We start from the raw sequence: 12603 nt of genomic DNA on the forward strand, positions 1-12603 counted from the left end.
AAGAAGATATGATGGTGCGAACTGATACACCACGTCGCCATAATCAAGTACAGGTAATTCTTATTCTTTTTATTATTATTATTTATAACAATAATCTCGACTTTAAAAAATCTAAATTATTTAAACTCATATTAATTATTTCAATATTAAAAAATGGTGCTGAACTATACTGCCAGCCAATGTAATTTTGTGAAACAGCATGTAAATATTATTAACTTGTGTTTTGGACATATAAAATGCAAGCAAAACATACAGTATAAGTCTATTTTACGCCATAAAGTTTCAAATGTAATTTTTGCCACAGAATGCCATTAAACACAATATATATGTAATGAGGATTCAGTGACGTTGGGATCCATGTGCAGCTTTATTAACAAACCTTAGTTAATTCCTCCTCGATATATGATTTCATGTCTTCAGACTCGGGTTGTGACAGGGGGAAAACTCGGCCTTTGGGGGGATGTGAACCAGATAGAAGGTTGATAGCACAGTCACTTGAACGATGGGGAGGTAGTTGTGATGCTTTAGCTTTGCTGAAAGCCTCGATTAAATCGTGGTACTCCAGTATGTCACAGTGAAGTCGAATCATGTAAAGAATAAAGACCATCTTGCCTGCCTGTGATTGAGTCTCTTGACAGAGGCTTGATTTGTGACAATATATTGTAATTTGAGATTAGGAACATGACAGTGTGTAGAAACACTTCATTTTCAGTTCATTTTCTGAAAGTCTACATAGCCAGAAGAGCCCATATTTGAAGAAACATCCACTACCTATACGTAAACATACCAATACCATGGTATTAAATAATTATCATATTCATGTACCACTGTATTTATATGGCACTCCAAGATACTGCAAGCAATACCATGGTATTCAAGAAAAGCATGGTAGTACAATGGTATTTTCATTTTGAACTGCCAAGAACAATTGAACTAACCCAAGCAGAAAATAATCAGTCAATTTTCTTTCAAAAACAGCCAAATTACTAGACTTCCATGTTCCATTGACAAATCCACAAAAATAATCCAATGAAAACCTCGACTCTCAATGACTCTCATTAGTTACCCAGGTGTCAATCCAAGCGCTACAGCCTTCCATTATGTAATCTCACTTGTCAAACACATAGACTCACTTTGTTAGCGCATTGCTATGGAGATGATGGTGACTGTAGCAGAAAGAAACCTGAACTGATGGGTGCAGCGTCTGTGTTTGTGTCATGTGTCCAACTGAACCATATCAAGTTCCTTCACTGGTCCCTGACGACAGATTCCTGCGGTGCTCTGGCTAGTGCAGCTAGACATTATTTTCACATTATTGGCTCGCATCTACTCATACCATCTGCTTTGATACCTTCACAGCATTTCCACACACCATATTGCTATCTGACACGCAAACGACATTATTAAAACAATACATTATATTGCCAACCTGATCCTGTTTGTTGCATTTAGATATCCACACATCTGTTAGTCGTTGAATCTTTATACTGAATCTTTATATCTTTGTACTGATGAGTCACTAACACAGTATGAGGTTTATAAGATTTAATCCCAGCAGTCTGATGTCAACAAAGACTCAGAACCAAGCAGGGGTGCATTTCCCAAAAGCAACTATGGTCGCAAGTTCCATCATTACCAATAGATTTCAATGGAACTAACTACCATAGTTAGCTAACAATGCTTTTGGGAAACGCACCCCAGGTCTGTGTTATGTGAAGCTGTTATATCATATCACCTACGGTGACACTATTTGTAAACCCTCCTACAGCTTGAGTGAGCGCACTTACAAATCGAATGAGTCTGCAAAGCATTTTTTACAAAACGACCCCACTTTGAAGTCAAACAAGCGATCAAAACCCAAATTATGGGATTGATCCAATTTGTCCAATTACCCATTTTGTGAAAACCACCCATGGATGGACACAAGGACGTCAGCGTGTTGATGAAGCACTGAGGCTGTCTTTCAAGCGCGCTCGAGACTAAAGCATTTGATAAGTGTAATTTAACACCGAGTTCAACTAAATTAAAGACGTGAGAAGAATCTTAAGACCTTTAAACAAACCACAGCTGGTGCTAATGATCCCAGTTTCCATGACAACCATTTGGGTTCCATCTTCGTCATCCTCAAAAGCAAAGGGTAAGAGGTGCTGGCTCTAGGGTCACTGGTCTGTTCATTCATCTGGAAAGCCGTACTTATTGCCAAAAGACACACAGCATGTCATCGAGGGCCATTAGAGGAGGACAACATATCTTTATTAACCATTCTAGGAAAGTTTAGCAACATATTTACTGATAATATGTAGGCTAGTAGGGAGATATGACCAAGAATCATGATCTACTGGGACTTTACATGTGACTGTACAGAACTCAGTACACTGTAAATAATTAATAAACAACTAAATAATAGTTACTTGCCATTTTTTGCAATTATTTGTGAAATTTACTAGTAATTTCTTACTAGTAAGTCCTACACCAATTTTAGTATAGTATGCATGTTAATAAAAAAAACATTTATTTGAAATTAATTGTTTTTTTTTTATTTTTTATTTATCTTTATTTTTTTTATTTTTTTTATTAATTAATTATTATTTATTATTATTATTGAAATTTTTAACATTTTTAATTTAATTTACATGTATTATTTTTAATTTATTATTCTTGTTTCAATTAAGTAAGCATTTACAGCTTAAAATGAAAAAGGTGCAAAAAAGTGATATATGTTAAAAAGTTTATTATTTCTTCTTTTTTAACAATGCTGTAACAACGCATCAACAGCCTAACACAATATCATTTGCTCAACCAATGGCATGAGTCTGGCGGCTGGATTATCTTTATGACTGACCGATGACCGTTGGCCAGTGTGTGATCATTATTTTTACAATTCTTTATGGTGATATACAGTAAGTGCCTCAGAAATTACACACTGCAGCTTTAACATCTGTGGTCTAAGATACATGAAACATGTTTAATGTATTTTCAATTAGCAAATGTAACCACACATCATGAGCAAAAAATGGCGATATTCATCATTGGTACCTGTGCAAACCATATGACATTTAACACAAAGTGGCTGCAATTCCATTTAATGCTGAAACACGGCTGTGTGGTTAATCACCAGCTACAGTTTGAATGGCAACTGACATTTTAATGGGAAAAGAACAAAGGAGCGGGAACAAAATGGCCGAGCTTCTACTGCCCTACACTATGTCCTGTTCAGAAATTACGGAATTTACATTTAATAGAGCTGTGGGTTGAAAACCACAAATAACTCTATTCTTTGCTTCTCAGTCATCATTTCAAGAGAACCAACAGGGGTTCTGTTCATTTCTGTGCCCAAGCTCAAATGCAATAGTGACCTCTACTGGATGACTGGGGCAGCGGATGAATTGAAAAGTCACCAAGGCTATACAGTATTTATTTAATCAAAAATACAGTAAAAACAGTAATATTATGAAATATTATTATAATTTAAAGTAACAAAAGTTCTATTTTAATATATTTTAAAATGCAATTTATTCCTTTGATGGCAAAGCTGAACTTTCAGCAGCCATTACTCCAGTCTTCACATGATCCTTCAAAAATTATTTTAATATTATTCTATTTGGTGCTCAAGAACGAAACATTTCTTAATAATTATCAATGTTGAAAACGGTTATGCTGCTTAATATTTTTGTGGATACTGTGACAGTAGTTTTTACAGGATACTTTGAGGAATAGAAACTTCAAAAAACATTTATAAAAAGTTAAAATAAAAGTATTAGGTTCTTTAATAAAAAAAATAATTAAATGAATTTTCTATTAATTAAAAAATCTGGTCCCACTTTATATTAAGTGTCCCTAATACCTGTGTACTTACATAGTAACTAGATGTGTACATAGTATGTAACCACAGTGTAAGTACACATTGGTACATAGTATCTACAGCTGTAATGTTTGTGTAACTACACACATGTAACAACCCACTGAATGGTATGTGTAAATACAAATGTGTAACAGGACATTAGTAACAACACTTTTTTGGTAATGAAAGTACAAATGTGTAACAGGACTAACAATGTAAATTTGATATGTAATCGAATAAAAAACTAAATACCCTACATGACATACATGAAATATACAAGAAATGTACATTCTTATAACATAATCAGAGATTTTTCATACTAAAACCGTAATAACAACAAAAAATGAACAAAAAAAGAATTTTATGAATGAACAAATGAGTGAATGACTTAACTGCTTTCACCCAGACAACCCTTTCAGCTATAATTTCCGGCTTGTGCCATTTAGCGATTCCCTGTACACAGGGGTTATCTAACACTGATTGTATCATTTAGTACATTAAGACTGAATCTCACGTCCCCAGGTAAAAACAGAGAACCCAGTAGCTGAAAACAATCCTCCCGCAGCACTCATTCTATTACACACGATGGTGTCATTAAAGGTAGATAACACCCAGCACCCATTGGAGCTCTTTGGATAAAATATTGATTCTGATGCCACTGCTGACATCAATATGTGTACTGAACACTTCTGTGGAAACAATCCCAGAATCCCTAGAGGGGCATCACATCAACACCACTTTCCTTTTCATGTCTTTCACTTTTAGCCCAAAGATGAATTTAGGAATGGAAAACAGTCACTAGAACAAAGCAGAGAAAGGTGTGGAAAACACTATAGTTGTTTACCATCATGCTCACAATGGCATGGCTAGGCTGATGTTTTGCAAATCTTTGAATCTGATAAAGCTTGTGCTAAAAAAAATAAAAATAATTAAATGATGTTTTCTGTGCTAAGTACACTGCATCAAACTGAGATTTGATCAGATGCATGTTCAGAATTGAGTACTAGTGTACTGTCAACTTCATTTTATGCAGTATATTCTCTTAATGTATTTTATAAAATAGTATGTGAAAGTGCACACTTACCATTCAAAAGTTTGTGAAAGAAGTCTCTTATGCTCACCCAGGCTGCATTTATTTGATCAAAAATACAGCAAAAACAGTAATATTGTGAAATGTTATTACAATTTAAAATAACTGTTTTCTATTTTAATATATTTTATAATGTAATGTATTCCTGTGATGGCAAAGCTCAATTTTAGCCATTCCCCCAGTTTTCAGTGTCACATGATACTTCAGAAATCACTCTAATATGCTAATTGGTGCTCAAGAATTATTTCTTATTATTATTATCAATGTTGAAAACATGTTCAATTTGTGCTGATTAAGATTTTTGGGGAATCCATGATACTTTTTTGTTATTTTCATTTTGTAAAAAAAAAAAAAAAAAAAAACAGCATTGATTTAAAATATAAATATTTTGTAACTTTATAAATGTTTTTACTGTCACTTTCGATCAATTTATGGCATCCTTATTGAATAAAAGTATTAATTTCTTAAAAGTGTAAAAAAAACTTTTGAATGGTAGTGTATTCAGTATGCAATGATAAATATATTAAAACGTTACACATTATATTATTAATTGTTTTCATAGTACTATGTTGTTTAGTTTAGTGAATCCGCTTACCACCTCTACATTAAAAACACAAATTAAAAAAAGAGATACAATATCTTAAGTCCATCATGGATATAAGATAATTTATTTTGCATTTTAATAAATTTACTGTAAAATATATTTTACATTTTGTTACACTCTGAACCTAAAAAAATCCTTAAAAAATGAAATAAAAAAACTCTAGTCTTGTTGTACAGTACATTTTAATAACTGTAGATTATCTGCACGTTTTGGTAAATGTAGATAATTCCATACATACATAAAATCTGCACACTGTATACTGTATATACTACATACTAATTACTGTAGCAATAGTAAGAGTAGTATGCTAATTTGGCATTCTGATCGCAGCCTCGCAACACTCACACAATTCACCAGAAAATTCTGTCATTATTTACTCACCCTCATGTCATTCCAAACCCGAAGATTGTATTCTTTCTAAGGAGAAAAGTGTGAACATTCTGCCTAAAATCTCCTTTTATGTTCCTTGGAAGAAATAAAATGGAGTTTGGAATGACATGAGGGTGAGTAACTGATGACAGAATTTACATTTTACGACGAACAAACTCTTTAACAATCTTCCAAGTGCCCAGTAACACCATCCACACCATCCACTGGTTTACATACCAGTCATACGCTCTTCCAGAGATAGGCAGAGCTGTTTATGGCATTAACAAAAGTCGTTTCCTGCCATTCCGTACCACCCCTAAACATAGTGATAATGCTCTTTTGAAGGGTAGGCGGGGTTGGAGGGTGACTAAATAAATATCACTGCCTCTTCTTCATCTCTCGGTACCAGAAAATATTGTTTTCCTTGACGAGTCAGTGTAAAATGAATTGCTCATTATGCCATCCAAAGGTTCACCACTACTATTGCGATAGCGCTAATGAACATCGCCTGCAGGGCAGTGCCACAAATAAACCTGCAATTAGGAGTCATTTTCACATACAGCAAGAGCACTAATGACAGTGCCACCTCTGACGATTGACAACACAGCATGAAGTCCCGCACTGGATGAAGTTTGTTAAAACACTAAAATGAATCACATGATATGTTTTTTAAGATATCCTTGTTATTTTAAAATTTGCTTTAACCCTCATGTTATGCTCCATTTTGTCCCCAAAAGGATCTTCTTTTTCCTGGAAATGCTAGTTTATGTTATCACATTGCTGAATTTACTAAGGAGGTTTCAACTTTCCAAATCATTTTTGTGCCTTTGGGGGACTTTTTAACCACCTTGTTACACTTGTGGTGTTCCCAGTCAAAAATGACAGACAGAATTTGTTATAAATTTCTATATAATTGCCAAATATTGGATTCAATCTTTTTATCAACTTGTTTTGTTTTAATTAGCACAGGTTTTGTATTTTACACCTCGTTGATCTTATGCTTATGTACCTCAGTTTTTTGAGTGAACATTGCTGCCACAAATATTTAAAAATTATTGTCAAAAACTCACTCAGTGCTAAAAAGAAATATGAAACCTGTGCTAATTGAAAGAAAAGTTGACAAAAAGATTGAATCTAAGATTTGGTAATATTATAGCACAGTGAGAGAGATTTACAAGCAATTTTTAAAAGGCCATTTTTGACCAGGAACACCAAATTAGGCAAAGCATTTTCAGCACAACATTGAAGTGTTGTACAATTCATTGTAGTGAATATTGTAAAATTTATGCTAATTATTTAAAATAACATGATATGTCTAATATAATATGCGATAATAAATTACCATTTCATATACCTAAAGTATTTCACAGCATCAGCCATTTACTTTTGGTAATTGCAACAAACACAGTGAGAGTATCATTCCCGGCAGAAGCAATTAGCCAGATTACTCGAGTCATTAATTTTGCAGAGAACCTTCGCCCTCGAATTTCACAAATATGTATGTCAAACTGTGCAAATTGCTTGATGAAATTGGATGTAACAGGCAATCAAGCAAATTAAAACAAACAGCAATGCTTGGCAAAACATAGAGAGCCAAGAAATCAATCCATTCAAGAACCACAAGACCTCCAAATGTGGTTCCTCAAACTCAAATACAGTAGTTCAGACATTGAAATACTACACATACGTATTTGCTTGAAAAAAGTTTCAAACCACAGCACTGGCACAATCATGCATATTGAGAGCCAAACGAGTTTTGGAGAGGAGTTGGTATCGGAGACTATGATGAATGGATGCAGTTTGTGATTGGCATACCTGAAACGTCCCAGTGCAGTCCTCCGGGGCTGGCTGCCAGGCGCCGGCGTTTCCTCACACTCACGCCACCTTGACAGGAGTCTCTGGTGGGCTTGGGCAGAGGAGTTGAGGTGGTCCGCAGGGGCGATGAGGACTGAGGGGAGGCTGAACCTGGCAGGAGCGAGGAGGGTGGCAATAGATGGGTTTTCCTCTCCTGGCACTGGCTCAGATGGATAGACTTGTTCTCCAGGGGCCTGTGGAACAAAAGAGATTTCATTTCTGCTGTCACTCCACTATAATTAGCTGTCATAGCGTGATGTTTTCATGATCACAATTGCGCTCCCCCGTACCGCACAGCGTGTCATACCAGCAGTGATAAACGCACGTTTTTTCCTACCAATCAACGTTAAGAAAATTACAGCTTTCAGCTGTATGTCAGAAAAAGAAGGGAATTAAATGTGTGGAAAAAGTGTGAGAACAAAATGTGAGAATATCTTAAATCATTATATTATAGATGTCAAGCTGTATAGACAATATTATGTGTGAATTTAATGCTTAGTTTGAGGGCATTGTGTCCTACACTGCAAAAAAAAAATCCTGTAATTTTTTACAGAATAAATTGGCAGCTGTGGTTGCCAGAATAATTCTGTTAAAATAGCGTAAAAATACGTACAGAACAACATGTAAATATTACAGTTATAGAAACATACTGTACCATTAATATATACCGACAACCACTATAATAACACATATAATAACATCTTTTTTATAGTTTTTACCCTGTAAATTATAAGATGACTTGTTCTTTTTTACCTCCAAAAATTGAACATTTAATAGCATTTTACTGTAAAATCTATTTCAGTTCCCCCTGTATATAATAAGGGGACTTACAATAACCAATTAGCATATTTTTACCATAGCATTTTTTCAATCTTTTACACTTACAATTAGTCATTTTTTACAGTGTATACTTCAAGATGGCTTTTAAAAAATAGAACTAAATTTGGAAGATTAAATATTTTTCAATGCAGTAATACATTCAGTAGAAGCCTTAACAAAATACTAAATAGATATACAAATAAACAAACACCAATTTTACTAAAAACATCCCTTTTTACAGTACCTGGATTCAGGAAGGGTATAGCTTTGGCTTTTCCATGATCCTCTCTTGCAGGATCCTGATTTTTTTCTTCTAAACAAAAATTCAGCAATCCGTTCCATTGCAAACATGATGCACTCGTAGACTTCTTCTCTTCATGTATAACAACTTATTAAAGATTTTCCATGTGATTCCGTATGAGCAATGAGCAGCATATTAAACTTGAACGCACCTGCAAGATCTAACGCCACTGTTTTTGCCTAGGACTTCCTGTAGCTTAAGCCTTTTCATAGTCAAATCAACAACATAATCGCTCTGGGATAAAAAGAAGGCCCTTAGTTAAAAAAAACAAAACAGCAGCCCCACTGAGCGTTCAGCGCCCGGCATAAATATTAAATTGCACCTTCAGCTAAAGTGCGCCAGCCGCACACACAAAAGCCATATCAGTCTGTCAAGAGTCAAGTGTAGCGTATATCTGATGGTAGAGTTGCTGCTTTTGTGAGGCTTGATTAACTGTAGAAAGTAAGGAGAGGTTTCCAGTGAATGCTTTGTTTCCACTGAGAGATGTAATAACACCATCACAGTATGAAACCCCGCTTTTTGTTTTTAAATGGGTCTGCTGCAGCTTATGAATGTAACCTGATTACATAAAGTTTGATGGCGGTGTGTTTTTTTTTTCTACCCCAGGCAGGATTAAAACAGTATTAACTGGTCTTAGTCATTGTATGCAGTGCGGTTTTGTTCTTACTTTGTAGCATATGGTTTTGGGTGTTTTGATGATTCAGGTTTTGTTGAGAGAGCCACATAAAAGGTAGCTGAGAAGACATGATTGGTTTTGATTGGTTATTGAAACCCCAAGAGCCACACTGATTCTACATGTAGGAGTTTGGCTGGCACTATCAGAGTAATTCTCTCTTCTCTTCTCTGCACTGCTCCTAATTTCAATATGTATTCAAAGGTGCTGATTAAAAAAATCAAGCATGTTTAATAGGATTCTCAAAAGTAATCAGAGGTAGTTAAATATGGAGAGAAATGTTTAGCGAGTAATTTGAATGTCCGTCACAATCTTTACAAAATGACTACATAATCACGTTTTTAAAGATTATTTTGAATAAATTAGGCTTTAGCTACTGTTGATTCAGAATGTTCAGGCAGGACACAAAACTGACTTTAAAGGCAGAGTAAGGGATTTCTGGTAGCCAATGTTGATATTTGAAATCACCAAAACAAACACGCCCCTACCCCAAAAGGGTCTTGCCCCTATTTTGATAGCTCCGCCCCAAATATACGTATGCAACCCAGGCAACGATTAGTTCTGTGAAACAAAGCAAAACCAATGTTACACCGTGTCTACGGACGTAAGCGGCGCGGCTCAACAAATCCCGACAGAAAACTGCTGCCAGGTTCTATTTATGACGTGCTGACACAAATTTCAAATGGTTTTCAACGGTCGTTTGATCGCGTCCAGTGTAGGCAGACTTTAGCTGTTGTAGACACGGTGTTACTCACCTACTGAGAAGAAACATAGCAACCTCGGCGTCCGATCGCAGGCCTCCGCTCCTTGAGTTCTCTCCAGCGCTGGAAAGCTGATCCGATATTTACACGGGTCCTACTTCTTGCCTTATCGTTCCGCAGACATTTTCCTCTTTTGTTTTTTATCCGCCATCTCTTAGACACGCCTGATTGGCTACAAGTTTGTTTTGCGATTCGGCCCGAATCAGTTTTCTAAAGTGTTTTTGATGTTTTTGAAACCCTGCCTTTAAAGACTGGGAGGGGGCAGGACTGATTGAAATAGCTTTGTGTGGCTCAGACCGTCAAGGCTCAAATCCATCTTTGAAAACATCATCCGAAATTTGTTAAACCTACCCCTCAGATTCGTAATAAACTTTGAGACCAACTGGCCCGTAAGCTTTAAACCAATCTGCAAATACCTGAGTCAGTCTGTTCTTTCATTTCCAGACTGACAAATTGATTGAAACGAAACACTTCTGTGTCCATGAGACTCTGTTCCTACAGGATAATGCACTGTAACAGGAAGGAAATTACTGTGCCATTCAGTGCCACTCAAGCCTTCCTTTTTTTTTTGGCCATGATTATCCCGTATGGCCTTTTCTCTCATAGGGAAAATTTAGAGAGTGGGAAAACTTGCTTTAATTACCCTCTATTTTGTATTGTCAAGTTTAATTAATTATAATAATAATACACTGTCAAGAAAGATATTCCTGAGAAAGCATAATTGTTATTTATGATAATAGCAAATACTAATGTACATTTTTGATTCTTGAGCTTCATATTTAAGAATGTACTGACTCATTTTGTTCACTCTCTTTTAAGTATGTCTATTATATTCTTATATAATGGAGTAGATGAAAGCTGTTTTAATAATGGCACACTTTGAATAGATGTGCATTGTGCATGCAATAGTACAGAAAACAAAATGAGAAGAACTTAATCTTTAGGAGTTAATAGCAACTCTGTTACGTTCACTTAATGCTTAATTCCCTAAGCCATCTGCCTGTGAATGCTGGGACAGATTTATGAGGGCTCACTCAAGCCTACGAAAATCTTTAATTGTAGTTGCATACCTGAATTTTTCAGGACCTGAGGGCACAGCTGTTCACTTGCACATATACTCCTATCACTGCAAATGCATCTGCCCCATTCAGACTGCCATGTTTGTACAGTCATGCTGGTCTGTGTTCAGCATCCACAAACAAACCGGCAAGTTAAACGAAAAGGTTCCACAATCAGTCTAAACCTCCAGGGAGAAGTGTAGTGAGAGGAAAAAAAACTGTTACTGTGGAATACTGTAGCAGAAAAATCACCAGCTGTCTGTGACTGCCTACTCAGTTATTTATGAAATTTGTTATACGCTCGCTTTTCAGGGCAAATAACAGTAATTTCAAGTGTACATGGCGCTTCCGAAGCACAAGTTCTGCGGCCTTTTTTTATAAATGTTTTATATGTACAAAGTGGCCTTCGAAAAGTATGTATGCTGTTTTGTTTGCACATATTTTGAAGTATAAATAACAAACTTTTCTTGGAAATGTGCATATCTTTACAAACATTTGACCATGCACTTGCACACTTTTACTGATGTCTGTATTTTAGCTTGGTGTGGACAGGAATTAAATAATCTAATGTTTCTGAAATGTGCAAGTCATGATCAAAAAGCAATATGTAGCAATTGCAATTTAAAAATGTGGTCAGCACAATTCACTGGACTCATGTTGCAACAAAAGCACTAAAGAATGAACTGAATATTTACTTTCATAATTCTATATTACTTTCATTTCACCTGCATGCAGTTCATATGCAATATGCAAACATCTTTGACCAACATGGTTCTGAGGCATGCTGGGCTATGATTCCTACAATTTATCAGATGGTAGTGTTGGTTACTGACTTCAAACTCAAGCTGTGCATATCATCTTTTATTTATTGAACTCTCAGATTCCAGCTCCTCACATCCAGACAAAGTGAGAGAGAAGAATTTGCTTGCCACACATGGTGATTAAACAGGCCAGTGGCATAATGAAGCTCAGTGACAATGTTTGGACTCGGTACAGTACTGTGCAGTTCTACAAAGATTTGTCTCGTTGTAATGCCCGGTTTAGTACTGCACAGCAGTTGCTATTTTATTTTATTTTATTTTATTTTATTTTATTTTATTTTATTTTATTTTATTTTATTTTATTTTATTTTATTTTATTTTATTTTATTTTATTTTATTTTATTTTATTTTATTTTATTTTATTTTATTTTATTTTATTTTATTTTATTTTATTTTATTTTATTTTATTTTA

The 12603-nt window shown here is 35.2% G+C and overlaps 1 protein-coding gene across 1 annotated transcript in view; it reads right to left on the reverse strand.

The window, feature by feature from the left end:
• The window catches only part of ankfn1a (ankyrin repeat and fibronectin type III domain containing 1a), a 90562-nt gene that overhangs the window by 70382 nt on the left and 7577 nt on the right, over positions 1-12603 (reverse strand). The window contains exon 4 of the mRNA XM_016572188.1: positions 7720-7952. Coding sequence (XP_016427674.1) covers positions 7720-7952 — 233 coding nt within the window. The remainder of the gene's footprint in view (positions 1-7719; positions 7953-12603) is intronic.

This window comes from Sinocyclocheilus rhinocerous, unplaced genomic scaffold, assembly GCF_001515625.1.
Source record: "Sinocyclocheilus rhinocerous isolate Xijiao unplaced genomic scaffold, SAMN03320098_v1.1 scaffold140, whole genome shotgun sequence".
Classification (NCBI taxonomy): Eukaryota; Metazoa; Chordata; class Actinopteri; order Cypriniformes; family Cyprinidae; genus Sinocyclocheilus; species Sinocyclocheilus rhinocerous.